This window comes from Cucurbita pepo, chromosome LG12 (genome assembly GCF_002806865.2).
Source record: "Cucurbita pepo subsp. pepo cultivar mu-cu-16 chromosome LG12, ASM280686v2, whole genome shotgun sequence".
Classification (NCBI taxonomy): domain Eukaryota; kingdom Viridiplantae; phylum Streptophyta; class Magnoliopsida; order Cucurbitales; family Cucurbitaceae; genus Cucurbita; species Cucurbita pepo.
Genome location: NC_036649.1, coordinates 965,906 through 987,258, shown reverse-complemented (window position 1 = coordinate 987,258; position 21,353 = coordinate 965,906). Strand labels below are relative to the sequence as shown.

The 21,353-nt window shown below is 35.3% G+C and overlaps 4 protein-coding genes and 1 non-coding gene across 11 annotated transcripts; 2 read left to right on the top strand and 3 right to left on the bottom strand.

The window, feature by feature from the left end:
• Window positions 1-206: 206 nt before the first annotated feature.
• On the bottom strand, window positions 207-4,312 carry LOC111807160. Its single transcript, XM_023692749.1, has 8 exons — window positions 4,202-4,312; window positions 3,898-4,107; window positions 3,438-3,661; window positions 2,542-2,603; window positions 2,186-2,407; window positions 1,574-2,041; window positions 781-925; window positions 207-702 (listed from the first exon to the last, which is right to left on the bottom strand). Exons 1-8 carry the CDS (start codon window positions 4,212-4,214, stop codon window positions 469-471), a joined length of 1,578 nt encoding a protein of 525 aa, XP_023548517.1. The 5' UTR covers window positions 4,215-4,312; the 3' UTR covers window positions 207-468.
• A 3,390-nt stretch (window positions 4,313-7,702) lies between these two features.
• On the bottom strand, window positions 7,703-11,620 carry LOC111807586 (protein WVD2-like 3). Of its 7 annotated transcripts, XR_002816958.1 has the most exons (10): window positions 10,672-10,839; window positions 10,081-10,576; window positions 9,882-9,970; window positions 9,697-9,793; window positions 9,520-9,591; window positions 9,227-9,337; window positions 8,583-9,110; window positions 8,387-8,440; window positions 7,989-8,150; window positions 7,703-7,800 (listed from the first exon to the last, which is right to left on the bottom strand). XR_002816958.1 is itself a non-coding variant. In XM_023693368.1 (7 exons), the coding sequence occupies exons 2-7, from the start codon at window positions 10,570-10,572 to the stop codon at window positions 8,835-8,837; spliced, it is 1,137 nt and encodes a 378-aa protein (XP_023549136.1). In that variant the 5' UTR covers window positions 10,573-10,638; window positions 11,520-11,620; the 3' UTR covers window positions 8,502-8,834. The 7 variants fall into 7 exon arrangements, 4 of the variants coding, with proteins under 4 accessions (XP_023549136.1, XP_023549137.1, XP_023549139.1 ...); XR_002816956.1 differs by having other exon boundaries at window positions 7,703-8,150; XR_002816957.1 differs by having other exon boundaries at window positions 7,703-8,150; window positions 8,387-8,436.
• Window positions 11,621-14,539: 2,919 nt separating this feature from the next.
• LOC111806976 (serine/threonine-protein kinase BLUS1-like) lies at window positions 14,540-16,335 on the top strand. Its single transcript, XM_023692531.1, has one exon. It carries the CDS (start codon window positions 14,540-14,542, stop codon window positions 16,163-16,165), a length of 1,626 nt encoding a protein of 541 aa, XP_023548299.1. The 3' UTR covers window positions 16,166-16,335.
• A 217-nt stretch (window positions 16,336-16,552) lies between these two features.
• Window positions 16,553-16,623, top strand: TRNAG-GCC. The gene has a single exon. It is a non-coding gene; the product is annotated as a tRNA-Gly (tRNA).
• Window positions 16,624-18,875: 2,252 nt separating this feature from the next.
• LOC111806975 (AT-hook motif nuclear-localized protein 20-like) lies at window positions 18,876-21,315 on the bottom strand. Its single transcript, XM_023692530.1, has 2 exons — window positions 21,299-21,315; window positions 18,876-19,839 (listed from the first exon to the last, which is right to left on the bottom strand). Exons 1-2 carry the CDS (start codon window positions 21,313-21,315, stop codon window positions 18,942-18,944), a joined length of 915 nt encoding a protein of 304 aa, XP_023548298.1. The 3' UTR covers window positions 18,876-18,941.
• Window positions 21,316-21,353: the final 38 nt, after the last annotated feature.

The window sequence follows — 21,353 nt, the reverse complement described above, 5'->3', positions numbered from 1 at the left end:
CCTTTGAACGTAAATTCTCGTGGGTTTGTATTTTGTTTTAAATCGAGTTGATACCTTTTCTTTTTAGCCAACTAAGTTTATAGTGACAGCTGACGACAACCACAAATAGAAAACGGTCTCGTGATTGGCCAATGATAAGCATTCCACGCACTTGACGAACTATTGAGAAAAAATCAACGTCTATATCATTCAAGAATAGAACAACAAACAACAATAGAAACGTCAATACTCAGCAACAAGATCACTTCAAAACTAGTACACGTAAACTTTCAAAAGGGTTCTTTACGAATTTCTAAAAAAACATTAGGTAACTCAACAAAAATTTTAACCTATCCAAAACCACGGAAAAAAAATAAGTCGAACACAAATTGACCCGATCCTTCATTCCTAGGAGTGTACTTACTAAGATCGTTTCCGTTAAACCCTAAACCGTCGTCACAAACGTCCCGACCAAATACAAAGGAGTTGTTATTTTGATTCAATGGCTTGAATGGAAGCCTTCAACTCCATTTGAACATTGGCCCTAGAAGATGACATGACAGTGTCTTTCCATAAAGAACCTTCTTCACTTAAAACGCTTGCATCTTCGTAAAGTTCGTAAACTGAAGCTGCATTCTCCTTCATCCTACTCGCCATTGAAATACATTTGATTTCCTCGGGATCCACCAGTAACTTGGTGTCTCCGTTTTTCCACCCAATCAACTGTAAATAGTTATAAGTTTAGTTTTTGAACTTCATAAAATAATATTTAAGTTTAGCCGTTTTTCGAGATTTGTTTACCTTCGGTGGACTGCCGAGGACATTGGTGGAATAGAGTCTAGCATTATCAACAAGTTTGCAGTATCTCGGAAAAGCCCTCGCAAATCTCTTATGGGACTTCAATTGTGAGTTCACCCTCACCGCCCTTCCAATTATTACTGCTCTCCTGTTTATTCATATCAACCATTATAAAATACGTTTATTAGAGACAAGTTTACACATCCTTATAAAGTAATGTTTTGTTTCCTTTCTAACTAATATGGGATCTCTCAATCCATCTCCCTTTTGAGGACATAGCGTCCTCGCTAGCACACTGTCCCGTGACTAGCTATGATACCATTAAGAGATGGGGGTAGATTGAGAGATCCCACAACGATTATAAAAGGCGTTCATTAGGGAAAGTTTCCACACCCTTATAAGAAATGTTTCATTCTCCTCTCCAACTACCGTGGGATCTCTCAATCCATCTCTAGCATCTTCACTGCCACACCGTCCAGTGACTGGCTCTGATACCATTGAGAGATGAGGTTAGATTGAGAGATCCCACAACGATTATAAAACGCATTTACTCAGGAAAGAGTTCCACACCCTTATAAGAAATGTTTCGTTCCCATCTCCAACCACATCAATGTGGGATCTGTCAATCCATCCTTCTCGAGAACCTAGCGTCCTCACTGGCACACCACCCAATGATTGGGTTTGATACCATTGAGAGATGAGAGTAGATTGAGATATCTGACATTGGTTCAAGACGGATTATAACTTTTAGAACTATGGAAACGAAATTTGTAATTTAACCTTAAGTCGTTCATACCTTATGCCTCGAATAACAGCCAAATGCGGGTCACAAACAACTCCAACCAATTCAATTCTGTAAGGCTTTCGATCTTTCTCAATTATCCCATCAAAATCATATCGATGTTCTTCATCTGGGCTCACTTGTTCCCAGTAATTTTCAGTGATGGTGCCATCCTCAGCAACTTTGTAGCCAACCCCCATGCGATACCGATGCTTGTGAACATTTCTCGCCATCTCAACCGTCTGTTCCACATACGGCTCCCATGAAAGAGTTCCATCCATGATCACATCCCTACCTTCGTTTAGCGCCGTCACCAACAACGACGATGCTGCGTCGGTCGATGACTGGTGCACCAGCTCGGAGGATGAAAGCATGTCATCGGGGCAGCCCATGGAGCTAATTGCTTTATAAACGACGTCGGTTTCTTTGAAAGCGTCCGCCTCTACCACTACGGCTTTTGCTTCGGCTTCCGACCAAAACGGTCTACAAAACAGTCGGTCTAATTAACCCAAAATTATTTCAAATTCAACCAAACCAAACCAATTAAATGAAATAGAATAATTATTTTTTAAAAAATATAAAATTAAATCACCATGAATTTATAGATAAGGAATACTATCTACTTACTCTTGGAGAATGTCTTTGAGGACAGTGCTTTTGCCGGCTCCCATTCCGCCGCCCATGAGGAGGAGAACGGGGCTCCTCCGACTAAGCGCCACGGGTGCCATAACATCGGTGCATTTAGAATCAGCATCGCCGCCGCCGCCAATTGCTTTCATCTCGTCGACTAAAGTCGATATAACCCTCGTCATTTTCAGCTCCTTCGTCACCCTCTCGAACCTCCGCTTCCTAAGCTTCGTCAAATTAAAAACATTTAATTTTCTTTTTTATTGAAAATATTTCTGAATTTATTACTATTTTTTAATTTTATTTGGATTATAATTGATTTTAAAAGTTGAGAAATTAAAATAAAAAATATAAACCTTGTGGCGGCCATCACTAAGCCTTTGAACTTTGTCTTGTGCTCAGATTCATCCGTCAATGCCTGCACCAACCCAACAAAAATTAATATTATGTACAAAATAATAATTAAAAATAATAAATTTCGGGTTATTTTTTTATTATTTTTTAAAAAAATTATATTTATATATAGTATACGTTACATTAATAATTAAAATCTCATGAAACTCAAATATCAAAAATTAAAAAGTATTAACACATCATTGACATCTGTCATAAAAATTAAATATTGAAAAATAATCCATAAAATATTTAAATTATCCGAATATTAAATCTAATAACGTATTAAATAAATAGAAGATAAACATATATAATAAAGTCTTTGCCATAAAATATTTAAGAAAAAAAACAATATCATTGTATAATAATTATTATATCATATTTTATTCATAACGTGAGGAAATGTTACATGTTATTTTAATTATAATTAAATTATTGACCCAACTACTTCAATAAATTACATGCACATTTCACTATCATATTTCAAAAGTCAAGAAACTACCACAAAATATATATATATATATATATATATATATATATATATATATATATATATATAAATATAAAGACGAGGGATATTTTTATTAATTTAGCATAAATAAAATAATTAATTTATTAAGTTTTAAATAATAATATAAAAATGGGGTATACGGGACGGGGACGGAAACATTTAGTTTTCACGGTTTTTTTCCTCCCTCCCCAGTACGCTCCATATGCGTGGGTCCCTAAAGGTCCCCACGAGGCCCCATGAGAAAATGGGCAACCCAACAAAAATCGTTTTGCCAGAAGAACAAACAACTCTAATTAACACGAGATAAACAACGTAATAATAAAATATGGTCGGGTCGAGTAAGCATACCTGAGAAACCATTTGAGGAGCTTTGTCCCAATGAAAAGCAAAGTAACTCAAAATACACGTTTCCAACTCTTCAATCAGCTTCACGTATAACGAATCACCATCCTTTTCATCAATCAAATACTCGTAAATCGATTCTTCACACCCTTTTTTCTTCTTCAAATAATCGTTCATCAACTTCGCCAACCTCGGGCACTCCCCGACATCCGTAAACCCTAATTGTCTCGCTGCAATCAAATCCACAAATTATCAGTTAAACAATTTTCCGTCACTATTACCGTCTCTTAAATTTTCAAAACTCCGTAGGGTAATTATTATTATCGTTATTAAATAATAATAATAACAAAACAGTGGCATACACCTAACCTACTGATTGGTCAGGAGTTAATTAATATTTATTTATTTTTATTAAATTAAAAAAAAAGATTAATTAATGAATAATATTAAATTTTTGGAACCATACCAACATAGTGAGGGAACGCTTCAATGTTTCCGGACCGGCCGGATTCCGTCCGTTCGATCACCGGAATGATTTTCTGATCTTCGATGACGGCCGACGGCCTCGATTTCCTGCCCCAGTGGTAACGTGTTCCGGCGGCCGCCGCGATGCCGACCAACGACACGGCGATGATCCGAGCCTGATTGGCGATTCCGCCGCCATTTTCGACGAGATCTGAACCACAAAACACAGCATAATCAGAAACCCAGAGAAAGAAGACAAAAACGTTAGACTCCCATAACGCCGGAGAGGATCGGGAGAGAGTTACCGGAGAGCTTCATGTCGGAGAGAGAACTCCGGCGGCGATTGCTGGAGTGGAAGATTGAGAGAGAATTTTGTATTTCCAAAAATTATGCTAAATTGCTTTCTAAAATTTTCAAAGTGCCAGCCTATATAAAGGTAATTTAGAACATACCCATACCCATATTTATTTATCTAAAAACTATATATTAAAATATTAAATGTGATTCATGTACATATCAAAAATTGTCACTTTTTAAATTATTTATTATATTTTTTTATTTTCTAACTTTTTAGTTTATAAATAAAAAATACATGTACGTTGAAATGATGTCTTTCGGAGAAACCAAAAACAAATGATGAGAACTTATGTTCAGAGTGGACTATCAACTACGAAAATTTTTAATTTTTAATTTTGACGGAAGAAATATATATAAATTATTATTTAAAAGTGAGAAGTTTCCGGATAAAGAGGTGACCACTTTTATTTAGGGAAGTTGAATAATTTGTTTGAAATCCGTCCCTTTCTTCTCTCTTTCATTTTCCTTCACATATTTTCTAAAATATCACTATTGAATTTGGATATAAATATAAAACAAAAAAATCTAAGAATTTTTTTTAATTAAAAAAAATATATATATATGAAAATTTAAAAATATTTTAAAAATATTATTAAAATAAAAAATTAATAAATGCTTCTACTAGAATATGAATATTTAAAAATATCAATAAATTTATTACTGATAATAAATAACCAAAAAAAAAAATTAAGAATATTAATATTAGTATATGTATTAACTGCAAAAATAAATTTAATATATTAATGAAATTTTTATAAGTTCAAAGATATATATAATTTTTTTATTAAAAAATTTCGATATTTTTCGAACTTTTTTAAACAAAATACTAGCACTGTCTATCTAAAATTAAAATTAGTAGTAAAAGTAATTTTTTAAAGTTTAAAATTATTTTTGGTTAATTTGTTCATTTGGTGGGTTTTAGGTTCGGTCAACGTTATTAATTTTTATGCTTTTAAAATATTCGAATTTTCAATTGCTTTTTAAAAAAACTGACTTTTTTGGTCATTGTTTATAAAATTCTAACATAAATTTTATATACGCAATGACAATTCCTTTTAAATAAAATTATGAGTATATTTCATAAAATTTAATATGGGTCGTGTTGCATTAAAATCGTAATGAAATTAAAATAGACAAAAGTTGACAATATAATGACGAATTTGAATGGAATGAAAGTATATAAAATAACTAAAATAAATTAGTACAAATGTTTCACGCTATAAATAAATTTAATAAATAAATTATCGAATTAATTGAGTTATTTAATAATGATAATCCCAAAAGGACACATTTTTTTAATTACTTTTTTATTATAATATATTATCGAATTAATTGAGTTATTTAATATTTAGATATTTATTTTTGGATTTAAACTCTAATACTTTGTTTAAAATAATTTTTTTCAAAATGGTTTAAAAAAATACATTTTTGCTAAATATCATTGGGTTTTCAAGGGTTTTCTTAAGTTTTTTGTTTTAAAGTTTAAAAACGTTTTTTTTTTTTAAATATTCTTACGGTTATTAAATATTTCAAAAATATTAGTAAACTGTCAAAAATAAGAAAAGCTTGGAGATAATTTATGTGTTGTCAATAGACAGTTTTCGTCCATACACTGATGGTAATAATTTTTTTTAAAAACAATTCACTAGAAAATAGTGTTAAATGCTATTTTTAAAATTTTATGGGTATTTTTTAAATCATTTCATTATTATTTTTATGTACTCTAATATTATATTATTAACAAAAATATTCTACTTCAAAGTCGGTTGTAATTGTTATGGAATTACAAGTCTATTCTTGAGTCATTCATTCTCCCTTAGTTAAACTGTCGAGCTTGACTAAGAAATCAACGTTAGAAACTTCAGGAAATAGGTAGGAATTGGATCAATTTGAATAGCAAGTCGCCACACTTGCAATGTTTTTAATTTCTTTTTCAATTTTAGTCCTGTATCGATATAAAAGTCTTAGTCAACTAGAACCCATGATCAACTAAAACGTTGCAACTCTTATTCCCATCAATATTAGAATGATCACTAGCTAAATCATAAATCAAAATATTAAAATTAATATAATGAAATCTTCATAAATTCTAGAGTTAGAGTTTGTAATCTATTCAAGAGTAATTGAACCTTGAGTTGAAATAATTCGAAATATTATTTCTAAGAACGAAACTTAAGATACCTTAAATATAATTCGATCCCGTCATCCACCTTGGAATTTTTGTCGGGATTAAGAAACCGTTTAATGAGTATAATGAAAAGTTTATAAAGGAACCCGACAACATTATTATCTCATTTATTTAATTAGTATAAAAATCCAAATGCTATTGTCAAATCAAGAATATGAAATGAGCATAAAGAGCCGTCTCAAAATTTGGAACCGTTCTTCCAAAATAAAGAAATTGCATTCAATCATGACCAGTATTAATCAAAAAAATAAAGAATAAAAAGGTTGATAACAAGTAGAAATAATTTTTGTTGGGTCCAATTGATGGTACACGTAATCCAAATAAAAAAAAACTTTATAGGAAAAAAATCAATTTATTTTGACTTTTGATTTCATCAAATTTAAAATGTATTTAGAAGGTTGGGTAACACTCAAAACTCTAAACAATCATGCATAAGGGGTGTACATAGGCCGGATTAAGGTAATTTTTTGGACCAATCCAAAAGTTCAAGTTGTTTGAATGGTTCAAAAAATATGCTCAAGAATCCGAAGAGAGATGGTAGAAGAAAGGAAAAAGAACTAAGTGGAAGGAAGGAAGAACTATGTGGTGACTAGCGAGGAGGCACCGACCAAAGACTGAAGAGTGCACTGTGAGAAGGATTTACACCTCTATTGCGAGGAGGATAACTGTGGAAGGAAGGAAGAATAACCGAGTGGCAACTGGCGAGGAGGAGGTCCCGACCGAAAGAGTGGGAGGAGGAGGCATCGACCGAAGACCGAAGAGTGTACTGCAAGGAGAATGTGGGTGTGGAGCTATCAACTGTGCTGTGCGAAGACTATATTGTGTTTGTATTGGGTGGAGACTAACGAGGAGGGTACTCAAGTAGGAATTGGGAAGAAGTACTAATGACGATTGATCTTTGATACACTAGCCGAGGACTAAAGTGTGCGTCGTGCAAGGAGGAGTACACGTACCGTGTACTGAGTACGTGTACTTGGGCCCAACTCCTTTTCTTTTTTCTTTTATGTTATCAGGTTGAATCAGGTTGACTCAGTCATCTACACATTGAACCCGTAGCCGACCCGAATCAACAAAAGCCCCAAAATACATCTCAAACCTAGCCTTATCTAAAGCCTAAGAATAGCTAAGAATGTGCACACAATCAATACCTTAGTTTTTGTTTTCATTTTGAATGTCATATTGAAGTCTGGGCATGAGAATTTGGTAAGAAAAAGATATCAATGGAAATTTGGCTGGATGCAATCAAGACAATACATACACATTTGGAAGGCTAAAATACCCAAGAGCCAAGGAATATGGCCAGCTAAATCTTTCTTATTTATGGAGCCCCTCTTCTTTTGGCAACTATACAAGCTTTAGCTGTAAGGAAAGACATCGAGTTTGTATGTCAAATCGGTGCAAGTCCTCTATACTAGTGGAAACGACAGACGCCTTCAACTTAACTAGTAGCAAATCTTGAGAGAGATTCAAATCTCTTGATGGATATCCAAGATATTAAACATGTTATATGTCATAGAAGAAGCAAAGGGTAAAAGGATCTCTTTTACCTTAGAAAAGGGCGCCAAGCAACTCACGAGCTGGATGTGTCGCACGAGACGGTTGGGAGTTGAGATTTTAGACCAAAGATTTCTCCTCATGCCTGGAGAAGAACATCCGTGAGGGCACTGGTTTTTCGAGTTTGTTTCATGTTTTGCATCTGAAGAAGTTCCCTGTCAAAAAGCGCAACGAAGGCAAAAAATAAGCGCTAACTTCTTAATCTCGAAGTATTCGAAGTTCATAAACCTAACTCATGAGATAAAACGACCAAGAGTTGTTCAGCTCATAGCATTCGAGGCGAGGCTCCAACACCTAAGTTTCATACATTTTTGCACTAGCCCTTTTCGTTCTTCTATCTTAATTTGCTCAAGCAAAAATATTTTCCAGACAGGGATTCAATGAAACGCACCTTGTTTTGCCTCCTCAACCGTGCACGTGAATAACCGACGAGCAATAGTCCTTTCTTGTATAATAGAAAGCAAAGTTAGGTTCATAAATAATGGAAATCATGTAACAGAAAGCAATAAAGCCACAGGAACAGTATCCACTTTTATTTTCAGATCGAAGTCTATGAAACAAGAATGGTCAATGTATAATTTACGTACAAAAGTAACAAAGAAAACAATAGCTCGAACCACATCTTAGTAGATCTGCTTCTTTCTGCTTTCCTTTTTTTCTGTCAGGGGGAGGGCCCTTAGAAGATAATTATTTGATCTGGAAGTAAAAAGCTTCCACATAAACAAACAATATAAATTACAGAAATTTACATTTCATAAATTACACAAACCACTGCAACGAACTCTTGAAAATGGTAGACGTAAAGCATGGTCGAAGAGACTTGGAAGTTCGTCACCAACTTAAGACAGGACAGAAACATTCGTAGGACCATTTACATCAATAGAAATCACCTCGCAAAAGGCTTCTCCTTGCTTCAGCTCGTTTTCTACAAAGCGAACGACATTGCTCCGATTCTCGGTGACATCCAATGCAATAGTATCTCTGTTGGAACTGTTGGTACGATGGCCATTTCCCTTGCCACGATTGACTTTTATCTTGTTTCCATTGGATAGAACCGCATTGTTGCAACTCTTACGTCGGCCAAGTTTAGGTGACCTTGCACGAGTTGGTGGGAGCTGGCACACAGTATTATTAATAATAATTTAAGCAGAAAATGAATTCGTATATTCTCAATAATATGCTCTCTGTTTGTCAAGATAATGTAGGGGCCACAAAAATTTGTAACAAGTACCTTTTTCAGCTCAGCCTTGGCAGGAGGCCCATCGTGGTAGAAGCTTGGCATTGGATTTGCTTTGAATAATAAACTCTTTCTTAGTTGTTTGATAGCGGCCTCAGTCTCTTCCTTCAAATTTGGGAAGATTAATGAAGATGACAAGGAAAGAAAGATATTAACTTTAGAATAAACTTCAGGAATCAACTAATAAGAACAGATTTTCAGACAGTGACAAGCAAGAAAAAAGAAAAGGAAAGGAAAGGGAGGCAGCAACAAATATCCTCCTCCACCAGAGGAAGAACATATTTTACCTTGGACTTCGTCTCACACTCAGTCTTCTCAGCCACCAGAGCCTGGAGTTTTTCCTCCAATTTCGAGTTAAACTAAATACATGAGAAAAAATGTAGTAAGAATGTAGGATATAGATTATTATAGAAAAAGTAGTGAACAAAGAAACTGGATACGATAAGATGAACAGGCTGTAGTACCTCCTTCCTTTTCTCTGCACGCTCTGTGCACCTCAATGCAGGAACTGATGCAACAGTAATTCTGGTCTTGATAGCCCGAGTTGATGCTGCACTGCTACTGTTCGATGGAAAAAATCAATTTTAGAGCAAATGTGAAAAGGTTAAATATAGTAGCAAATAAAATAGTGTAAAGATAAGAAAGATACACGGAAACAGCAGAGCAGGAATCCTCCTCATCAGCATGCTTCTTGTTATTAGGTTGCAGTGGCTTCCTCAACACCCTAGGAGATGTGGGCTGCAGGAAGTGAAAGCAAATTCATTGATAAACATCCGTTCAAGTGAAAGCAGTGGGTTAAGCATGTCCAATGAATTGAATTATACAAATCCTTGGAACTAAGAATATACCTGATTTGATTTGGTCTTTGAAGGCTGAATATTGTTTTTGGTAGATTTTTCAGTGGTGATAGCGCTGGGAAGTCGAGTACCCGATGAAGCACGCTTTTCCGTTGCCAAGGCAAATGGCTGTGGGACAGTATGTCTTGAACGAACATTTCCAGCAGAAGATTTCAATGAGTTCACAGTTAACAGTAATTTGTCATCGTTCTTTCCTTCTTGTACCACATTTTGCTGTTGGCCTGGTTTCTTTGAAGGGTGCATTTCAGGAATCTTGATTGATTTTTCATTTGTACATTCCTTCACTTCATATTCCTTTGATTCACTTCCCTCTTCTGAATTGTTGATATCGTGATCCCCATTTATTTCGCCAAATGACTCCATGACATCCTGATGACTGAGGCTATCCTCACAAGATGAAGCATGGGAACCACCTCTAGAGGAATACGTTATAACACGATCTGGCTCTTTATCCATGCAAACATCTGTACCTTCAGTCTCCATAATACTGCAACGACGAAAATCGTGACAACGGAGACAACAGGGTCACAATTGATACACAAACCAACTCTGCAATAAAAGTACACACATCAATTCACATACCGGCACATATATAAGAAAATCCAAGGTTGTTCTTACTGAAAACGATATTTCGAGAGATGGGGGAAGAGAACCGAAGCCACACTGCGATCTTCCATTTGTATAAAAATGAAACTATATGACATTAAATCACTACTCAACCCAAAACTTATGGTAAATTGAATTACATCAATACTAACTTGTAGGTATTGTAGGTTTGTAAATATGTAGAAGGCCCAACAAATGAAAATCAATATTAATTAGGGTGAAAATAACATTACAGCGATTCAAACATAGGGAGGAAGTTCCACCATGTTAAATCACTCAAACCAAACCCAAAAACTTAAAGTGATGAATCAGTCAGTACTTCAACATAGGATTGCAAGTCACCAGGATTATTTTCTATAAGAACCACAATTATCCAAATCTCACCATGCCATAAAAATAAATCAAAAGCATATTTAGATTAAAAAAAAAAGGCTCACATAGGTGGAGGATATTATCTTAATTAACATTTATCGAACCAACATCGTAACCACATTTACAAGCTTCCAAATGCAAACAGTCTCTATGAATGAACTCAAAAAAAGGAGCTTATGATGATCGACTAACAAATTACCAACAAATTGAACGCTACAGTAACACCACAGGAACACAACCTCTCAATCATCAGGAAATCACTTTCAAAATTCGATCAAGAAATTAGAAATCAAAAGCAACAAAATGTGGCACCAAGAAATCAAGACGAGATATACACATTCCGGCAGTAAGATCAGAGGATCGAGAGACAGCAACCAGATCTAACTACTACATGAATTACAAGAAAGACTCTGCAGAATGCTGAAGAAGAAGAAGAAGAATCGAAACGATACCTGTGGATTGCTTGGGATTGTATTAAGGCATCAGAGTGAAGTCGCGATTCCGGGAACGGTGTCGGAGTGCGACCTGTTTCTGTTCCTTGTTTATATAAGCCNTTTTTTTTTTTTTTTTTTTTTTTTTTTTTTTTTTAATTCCACAATTAGTAGTTGACATTTCAATTTTCTATTTATTTGATAAAAAAATTTAAAAAATGTGTAATAAACTTTTAATTGCTTAAATTCAATATTTATTTAAATAAAATTTAATATTTTTAATTTTCTGTACCATAAATCTACAAATAATAATAATAATAATAATAATTTTATATTTAATATATCTGTCATATATTCAACATTTTTCTTACAACAAAGTAATTTTAGGGTTTTTTTAGATATTTTTTAAAATTTAAAAATATATGAAAACTTTATTAAATGTTAAAACAAATTATTAAACACATAAATAATAATAAAAAATGAGAAATTTAAAAAAAAAAAAAACACTAAACTAGAATCTTCTAATCTCATTACTAAATTTCATTAATTATTCTTTACATTAAAGTCAATAATTATTGAGATGCATTATATTAGCAACAAATCAAATCATTTTAATTATTTATATTAATTCCTAACCCCTAAAAAAATATTAATTATATTGCACCTTTTAATAATAAAAAAAAAACTCAAATATTAGTTATGAACGGAACATGTTATTAAATATAAGGTATTTCAAACCCGTGTCAATTATTACATTAAAAAAATTAATTTTCATATGATATAATATAATTTGAGAAAAATTTAAAGAGATTAGGTCAATGGAAATGGACGAAGTTCGTGAATTAAGAAAGAAAAAGACGTCGCATCTAAATAATTGATTAGCCTTGATTATTGCTCGTTAACCCTTTTGATAATGCCTCATCAACCTCCCATTAATTAATAAATTTCCCCGCCCCACTTCTCTACCTTATACAACATTTATAATTATCTTATCTTTATAAAGTTATACACGGGTGTCAGTAATTTCGAGTTGGTTGAGTTTACAATCCAACCTAATACAACTTCTATTTACGAGTCTAGTTCAACAGTACCCATAAACTCGTGTGCTCTTGAGATAAGGCGAAAATGAAAGAAACGCTCGACTAGTCAGAAGAGTGTACTTTAAATTAACTGAAATTTTTTCGATACATATAAACAACGTCATTAACAATAAACGTTATACGTATTAATATACTCGTGGAATTAAAAGGTTGAGAATGATCATACTTTATTATATATAAATATAATGTTTAGGTGACAACGAAAGAAGCATTGACACATAGGATTGGAATTGAATAATTGGATGCCAACTCGATAATATATAATTAAAAAATTTTACTTTTAAATTCGTATATTTCTAAACTTAATTTTCAATTTTAGAGTTTTATTAAAATTTATTTTTTTATAATATATTAGGATGAGACAAAAGAAAAATTAAAATTCTAAATTTTTTTTAGGGAATTTTAAAAGGTGAAAGAATAATTTGTTTTTTAAAAAATATTATTATTATTGGAGTGGTTGAATAGAGTGGGAATAAAGGCAAAGTGGGCCATGATGGGCCCATTATTTGGGCTTCTCTAAGGCCTTTATGAATTAATTTCCATCCAAATCCCCACGGACGTTTTAGCCTCATCATTAAATGCCAGTAGTGTCGCCCGTACCGGATCATTTGGACTTATTTACAGCTGGATTTTTTNTTGTATAGAGTATATATAGTGGACAACAAAATAATTGTTTGGTCAAATATTTATTAATTATTTGATTAGGAGAGGATTATTAAGGTAATAAAACAAAATAAATTATTAATTTAATAACTAAAATGAATAATTACCTTAATTTGGGATGAAGGCAAAATAATGCCCATTTTTGTGATACCGGAGTAAATGAGGGATATATGAATGAACTGAGATCACATCCAAATGTGAGCGATCTAAAAAAATAGGATAACTAAGAAAGGCTTACACGAAATCGAAGTTACTACCTAATACCAACAATGTGCACGTTTTCTTTTGAAGACTTCATGGTTAAGCATGCACTAATTGGAACAATTTTGTGTTGGGTGACCCCGGGAAATTTGTGTGGTTTGTGAGAATAGTTTTAACTTTTAGAAGTGAGGAGTAGGTAATGTGACTATGTCGCAGGAGATGCAGGGAAATGTCAGGGCTATCAGATGCTGAATCCTAATATAAATCCTGGGTATGAGCCATTGCACCCTTTACCGAATTCTAATCTAAATTCTGGGTAGTTGGGGCTATTAGGTGCTGAATCCTGATCTAAATTGTGAGATCTCACATCTATTCGGGACGAGAATGAATCATTAGAACCTTGACCGAACCTGATCAAAATCGTGGGTAGTTGGGGCTATCAAGTGCTGAATCCTAATCTAAATTGTGAGATCCCACATTGGTTCTTTATAAGAGTGTGGAAACCTTTCCCTAACAAACACGTTTTAAAATAAAGTGAAAGCGCCCAAAGAAAACAATATCCACTAAGGGCTTGAGCGCCCAAAAAGAACAGTATCTACTATACTAGCAGTGGACTTGAGTTGTTACATAAATCTCTGGTATGAGCCATTACACCCTTGACCGAATCCTAGTCTAAACCCTGAGTATGAGTCATTACACCAATGAACGGCTAGAGAACTCTACTGACCTTTTAGAGTTATAGTCATTATACCCGACCAATAGTCAATGAACTCCAGTGACCCTTTAGAGCTATTTTTCAAATTTCAATAACCAAATAGAAATCATAATTCACCAAAAAAAAAAAAAAAAAATCAATTAGCCTCATTATTCAGTTATTAAAACCGTTAAGTAACTACATGAAACCACTTAACTACCTAACGAGAAAAACCGTTACAAAACAAAATATTCAGTCAAAGTCAGTCAAAGACTCAGTCAAAATAACGATACTCAGATTCCCTATAAATACTTCCCTCATCTCCCATCTCTTACACATCCCCATTCAACAAAAACAAGAAAGCCTTTAACCCGTCATCAACAATGGACCGCCGTCAAATTCAAGATCAAGAAACCTCCGCCGCCTCTTCCGCCTCCGCCGCCAAGGGAACTCATTCCAAGTTCCCAAAAGTCGCCGACGAGTACGAAATCCAATCACAAATCGGCGCGAGCGACCACAGCACAGTCTACAAAGCAATATGCAAGTCAGCAGACACACCGACGATCGTCGCCATAAAAATCATCGATAGCAACGTCGAAATTGACCCAACTGCAATTACGAACATCAACACAAATCTCTCCTTCATCAATCACCCACATATCCTCACCCCTCATTGTTGCTTCACCGCTCCGGACGGCCGCCTATGGATCGTAATGCCATTCATCCACGCCGGACCTCTACAAGCCATAATCTCCCAACGATTCCGAACCGGCTTACCGGATCAATTCATGTCAATTCTTATCAACCAACTCCTCCGTGCATTGGTTTTTCTACATGAAAAGGGGTTGGTTCATAAAGCCGTGAAAGCAAGCAATATCTTTTTTGATACTCATGGGTGTGTATTGCTATCAGATTTGGACGTTTCAAAGGAGATGAACAAAGATTGTTCATCGGTGCCGTATTGGGATCCACCGGAGGAGGATTATAGTTTCAAATCAGATGTATGGTCGGTGGGGATTTTAGCAATGGAAATTGCATATGGGTGTCCTCCAATTTATGATCAAAAGGTAATCAAAGCGCAATTCTCCAAGATTTCTAGGCGATTTCCTTATGATTTGAATTTGGATAATCGATCAGGGAAGAGCGTTGTTCCAAGGAAATTTGGTGATACATTGAAGCATTTTGTGGGTTCTTGTTTAGCTAAAGATCGATTTGCAAGAGCTTCGGCATTGAGTTTATTGGATCATCCATTCGTGAAGAAAGGGGAGAATTCAAATTTTTTGTTCAAGAGTATTGCTAAAGGAATGGTGGGAATTGGGGAGATGTTTGAGCAAGATAAGGATAGAATCATTGATTTGATGAAGAACGAGGTGCAATTGGGTGAGAGTAGTCAAGGTGGTGGGAAGGTTTTGAGGATTACGGGATGGGATTATAATAATTTCTTGTTTGAATTGGAGCCTGATGAGGAATCATTTGGGAAAAGGGTTAGATTTCGTGGGGAGACGGTGTTTTCTTATAAAGAACAAGAACAATGTAATAAATTTGATATGAAATCTTTGATGCATGGTGGGAGTAGTGATGAGAAGAAGGAGGTTGATCAAGCTATGGATAGTGAAACGTTGGCGACATTGTTGTCTTCGTTGCTTGATAATATTGATACACAAAAGGAAATGGTTTCTATGTTGATGAATCATTGTGGCTTTATGCATGATAAGGATTTGGAAATGGTTAAGCAAATTAAGAGATTGGAGGATGAGTTGGCTGCTGAGAAAGAAAAAAGCTTTCAATTAGAGCTTAATTTTGAGCTTTTGAAGCTTAAACTTCCCGATTCTGATGAGGAACAAGAACAAGAAGAGTACGAACCAGAACCAGAACCAGAACCCGAACCCGAACCAGAACCAGAAGAACAACCAGAACCAGAAGAAGAAGGACCAACAGAACCAGAACCAGAACCAGAAGGAGGAGAAAAGGAAGAAGACGTCCAAGCATTGATGCAAATCTTCGGATGACGGTCGATGTAAATTAATCAAGTTTGAGGATTCTTAGGTCATATTGCTCGCTTTTCCTTTTGGTGCGTATAGTAAAGATAGAATAGGGGCTTATTTGGGTCTCGTTAACGAGAACTTTTGGATGTATATTCAAAATTTTGCATAAACCCTAATATAGTACTAGTTAGATACATGTTCGAGTTACTTTTATGGTTTTTCTTTTTCTTGTACTCGTAAGAAATCAACGCTAGTTACGAGTTAGGTTGGTTTAGGTCTTATTGATGAGAACTCAAAAATTCTTAAAAACCCTAATAATATAGTACTAGTTAGATAAAATGGAATCAAATTTAAAGAATATGGATGAAATTAATGAAATAAAATATTAAGTTATTCTTTATAAACCAATAAGCACCAGTGGTCTAGTGGTAGAATAGTACCCTGCCACGGTACAGACCCGGGTTCGATTCCCGGCTGGTGCAACCTTTAATTTTTTTTTGTATTTCCGGTGGGTATCATTTTAAGGAAAAAGACAAAATAGGCCGTGTTTGACGGAGGGGTAAAGAAGACCGACAAAATAGTAAGGAAACCATTTTCGCGACACGTGTCGGTTGTAATGTCCACGTCTGAAGTCGATTAGTCCACATCCGATGTGGGCCCAACAATCCCACCATGGCCTTCTTTGTCTCTTCTCTAAGCGGCGGCAACTTGCTTAATTATTAAATTATAAAATAGGACGAACTTCGATTTTTTTTTTTTTTTTTTTTTTTTTTTTTAATTTTATTATATCCTTATAGGCGACAAATTACAAGTTTAATTCGTAAATTTTGTTAGGATTAAATTGCGTCTAACGCGTTTAGGCAATAGTTAAGACGACCGTTTTTATTAGGGTAGAAGACTATATAAGTTCATGTACTTTCATTATCGTATCCATTTAATCTATATACTTTAAAATTTCTTCACTATTACACCGACATAACATATTAATTATATAGATTAAAATAATGCTACGAGTTTAGGTATTTGGTGGTGTAAGCCATTGAAATAATTCATCATACTAATGATATTGAGTTATACGTTACAAAATTGAAAATTTATGTACTTAGGTTAAAACTTAAAAAGATTAGGAGAACTAAATCGTTCTATTCTACTACTTTCACATATGTATGAACATAGTCGAACCGAGCTAAAGAAGTAGGACGAGTTAGATGGTATAGCTCATAACAAATTAAGGTGGCATTCTAGGGTTTACTTTCATTTGCTATGAATTAACCCATCTTCCATAGCTTTCCTTGTCTTCGTCGGCACTCTTGGTGGGAGTGTAACAGCTAAGTTCACTACTTGTAGATATTGTTCATTTTAATCTGTTATATATCGTCTGAGTCTCACAATTTTAAAACGCATCTATTAGAGAAAAGTTTCTACTACATTATATAAAATATTTCGTTTTTGTTTCGAGTTTCAAATTGACGAGATCTGAAGTAGAAAATTTTGGTTAAGATGGTGTCCTATCAATGGCGAAAAGCTCCTTGTTCCCCACTTGAAATGAGTTTAAAAGGGGTAAATTGTGATGGGTGCATTCAATAATAAAAATGCATATTAGGGTTTGGTGGATTCTCTTTCTTTCCCAATCTCATCAATTATTCAAAAGGGAAATCAATGGCTTTGGACACAAAAAGAAGAACTAACTTGTTGATTGACTAAACAAACAAATAATTCATAATGGTTTCCCCATTCATCTCGTTGTTTCGCATGTGAATGGCCCTCTTTTCGACATTTTAAGAATGTGTAACCGCTCAAGTCCACCACTAATAGATAGTATTTAAAATACATCTACTCACAAGAACTTTCTACGTACTTATAATAAGGAATACTTTGTTTCCTTTTTTCAATCGATGTGAGATTTCACAATTTACTTTCTTGAGGCCGAGCGTCTTTGCTGTACACTGCCCCGTGTCTGAGTCTAATACTATTTATAACAGCTTAGGCACGCTGCTAGCAGATATTGTCAGTTTTGATCCATTACATATCGTCGTCAACCTCACGATTTTAAAATGTGTTTAATAGGGAAATGTTTTCACACACTTATAACGAATGTCATTCCCCTTTCCAACTGATGTGAGATCTCACAAAATAAAACTATCGACAAATAATGTTTAATCTATGAATTTGCCCTAAAAGCATATAGGACTTTGTTCTTGCTTGTGTTTTTCTTCTTTGAAACGGCAATTGAGGGTCTTTGTCTATTTTGTTGTCACAAGACACCTCAATTATGTGGCTCCACTCTTCAATTGGGTGTCCTATTTTTCTAATTTCGATGAACCCGACAAAAAAAAACTCGAACTTTTTCCTTTATTTATTTGGGTAAGACAAAGTCCTAACTTTCTCGTTGAAATTTGAGCTACATTATTTAACTTATTCAATTGTATTTGATATAACATTTTTTTTCAATCTGATTAAATTTTCGGTAACTTAGATTGTACGGATCAATTTTAGTAAGTTCTAACTATATCAATACTTCAATCAACTGTCAAGACTCATAACACGATAATACGATACTCACTCTCACCCTCGAGTAAGTCCGCCAACAAGAATTTGGGTTATCATTGGCACGAACGACGTATGCTCAAGCCTCAAGTCCCATTCCTTAAAAAATATTACAGAAAATGGGCTCGAGAGAGTTTTAAAATTCGTTAGAAAATCAATTTTAAGAAATTAATATTATAAGTCAAATTAAATTCAAATGCAATACGATACAATATGAAGAAAAAAAAATACACTTTTTTTATACAATTATAAACTAAGCTGAGCCCAACCAAACCTTATCAATTCCCATTTCATGATCATTATTTGGTGTCATCAAGTCGTAAATTGAAGTTGACATCCGGGGATACGGCGGCGGAGGCGGCGGCTCCTCCACTTCTCCGCCATCTATAGCGGCCGGAGAAACCTCTGTTTCTTGGCAATCATGGTCGTCTTGTAAAGGCAATCTCTCATAAATTGCATTAGCAAAAGTAGCAGCTATCAAAATGACAGGCCCAGCCGCCAACAAAGGGCCCACCACTGTCCCTCCGACCACCTGCCCTTGACCACCGGCGAGGTACACGGTGAGTCTAGTGGAACAGGGGATGGCTGGACCGGGAAGAAAAGAGCCGCTCAGTGATAGAATATCGAACAGGCCGTGAAGTTGGATCACGGTGGCGGATTGCCGGAGAGTCACGTCGGCAACCGTGCCGTTTCCGCTGAGAACACAAACCCCACGTTGTCGGCGGCTGGAGAATTGGTTTATGCTGTCCGCCACGTCGGCTCCTCCGGCGATCTCGATCACGTGCGTGCGAAGCGCGTGAGGACTGTCGCGCGTGACGATGATTGGGGGTTTTGGTTTGTTTTTCGCTCCCGGTGGCCGCCCTCTCGTTCGGCGGTTCCCAACCAGCACGCTACCTTCCTTCAGCTCGTCTTCATCGTTGTCGTGCTCTGTTCCGCAGCCGCCGACGGTGGTAGAAACCGGGTCGGTGGCCGGAAAGCCCACCCGACTAGCCCACCACGGATTGGAATTAGCCAGATTGAGAAAAACCGAAAATTTGAGGGGAAAAAAAGCTTTAAATTGGGAAATGAATGGAAATATAACGTTATTTATACACACAATTTTGTACCCAAGTGTGACATGTTTGTTCAATAATTTTATAATATAATTGTCTCTTAATAATCGTTTAATCGTTTAATGCATGTTCGTCTAATAATTTATTTTTATATGAATTCAAAATATTTCGCGATCCATATTAAAATAGTCTCCTTAAACAATTTCTCGTACATTACAGATGTTTTTATTATTAGAAAGTTCTTTTTGTTATGTTACGTATTGTCGTTAATCTCACAATTTTAAAACGTGTTTACTATATGCTAAAAAATGAAGGTTGGTTCGTGTAAATCTCGTTAACCTTTCACTTGTTTGATTATATTGCAAAAGATAATCACATAAACATTGTTTACTTTAGCCCATTACGTATCGTTGTCAGCTTCACGATTTTAAAACACAATGTTTTGTTCCCTTCTCCAACTGACGTGAGATCTCAAGTTATGCAGAAATATTGTATATGAAATATATTTCATCCATTGATTTGGTATAATATAGATACGGTTGTAATTTAAATACATCAAGCTACAGTTTTATATTTAAATTATAACCACTAAAAAAGGAAATACGAGTTGTGGAACGGGGCAAGGACGTGGCTAACGGTAGATCTATGAACATAAGTGAGCTCGATCTCTCCCCCGAATGAACCATATAGCCAAGAGAAAGCACCAAATTCAGGTTAGCTTAATTACTTGGTGCAGAAAAACAGGGATTTTCCACCTGAAATGAAAACTTTCCTGCTGATTAATACATAATTTTGTACAGGTTCAAGTTCAAGACACAACAGAAAGCACTCCACAACAACACCAAGCAATGTAATGTTAGGATCGTTTATAGACTGGAATGACAGCATATGATGGTTTGAGGGCCTCGTGGGGCTTGTTTGGAATAACGTGAGATCCTCACACGTTTTAAAAATCTTGAGGAGAAGCTCTTAAGGAGACCCCTAAAGAAGATAATATCTAGTAGCGGTGGGCTTGGACTGTTACAAATAGTATCAGAGCTAGACACCAGGTGATGTGCCAGCGAGGAAGCTAAGCCCCAAAGGAGGGTGGACACAAGGCGGTGTGTCAACTATTAGACGAACACGACTCTCCACAATGGTATGATATTGTCCACTTTGAGCATAAGCTCTCATGACTTTACTTTGAGCTTCTTCAAAAGGCCTCATACCAATGGAGAGTGTATTCCTTGATTATAAACCCTGATCATTTCCTAAATTAGCCGATGTGAAACTTTCATCATCCAACACCAACAAGAACGCTGGGCCCCGAAGTAGGGTGGATTGGGAGGTCCCACGTCGATTGGAGAAGGGAACGAGTGCCAACAAAGGCACTGGTCTTGAAGGGTAGTGGATTGTGAGATCCCACATCCATAGAAGACGCGTTTTTCAAACTTAGAGGGGAAGCCCGGAAGGGAAAGCCCAAGGAGGACAATATCTGCTAGCGGTTAGCAACGTTTTGAAAGGATATATTTCATTTCATGAAGGATGCAAATGAGTAATGTGGATAGAACTTTCATACCTCTCAAAAGCAAGCATGCCGAATCAAAGTGCCCCATCAATCATGCCTTTCTGTG

What these genes read in the sequence shown, in the direction of transcription:
- LOC111807160 (XM_023692749.1), bottom strand. An exon ending in CTCAAAGACATTCTCCAAGA is followed by an intron (nt 2,042 to 2,185) that starts GTAAGTAGATAG and finishes ACTGTTTTGTAG; the next exon opens with ACCGTTTTGGTCGGAAGCCG. An exon ending in TCCTCGGCAGTCCACCGAAG is followed by an intron (nt 703 to 780) that starts GTAAACAAATCT and finishes AACTATTTACAG; the next exon opens with TTGATTGGGTGGAAAAACGG.
- LOC111807586 (XM_023693367.1), bottom strand. An exon ending in CAAAGACCAAATCAAATCAG is followed by an intron (nt 9,971 to 10,080) that starts GTATATTCTTAG and finishes CACTTCCTGCAG; the next exon opens with CCCACATCTCCTAGGGTGTT. An exon ending in CCAAGGCTGAGCTGAAAAAG is followed by an intron (nt 9,111 to 9,226) that starts GTACTTGTTACA and finishes ACTGTGTGCCAG; the next exon opens with CTCCCACCAACTCGTGCAAG.
- LOC111806976 (XM_023692531.1), top strand. Translation starts at nt 14,540, where the DNA reads ATGGACCGCCGTCAAATTCAAGATCAAGAAACCTCCGCCGCCTCTTCC.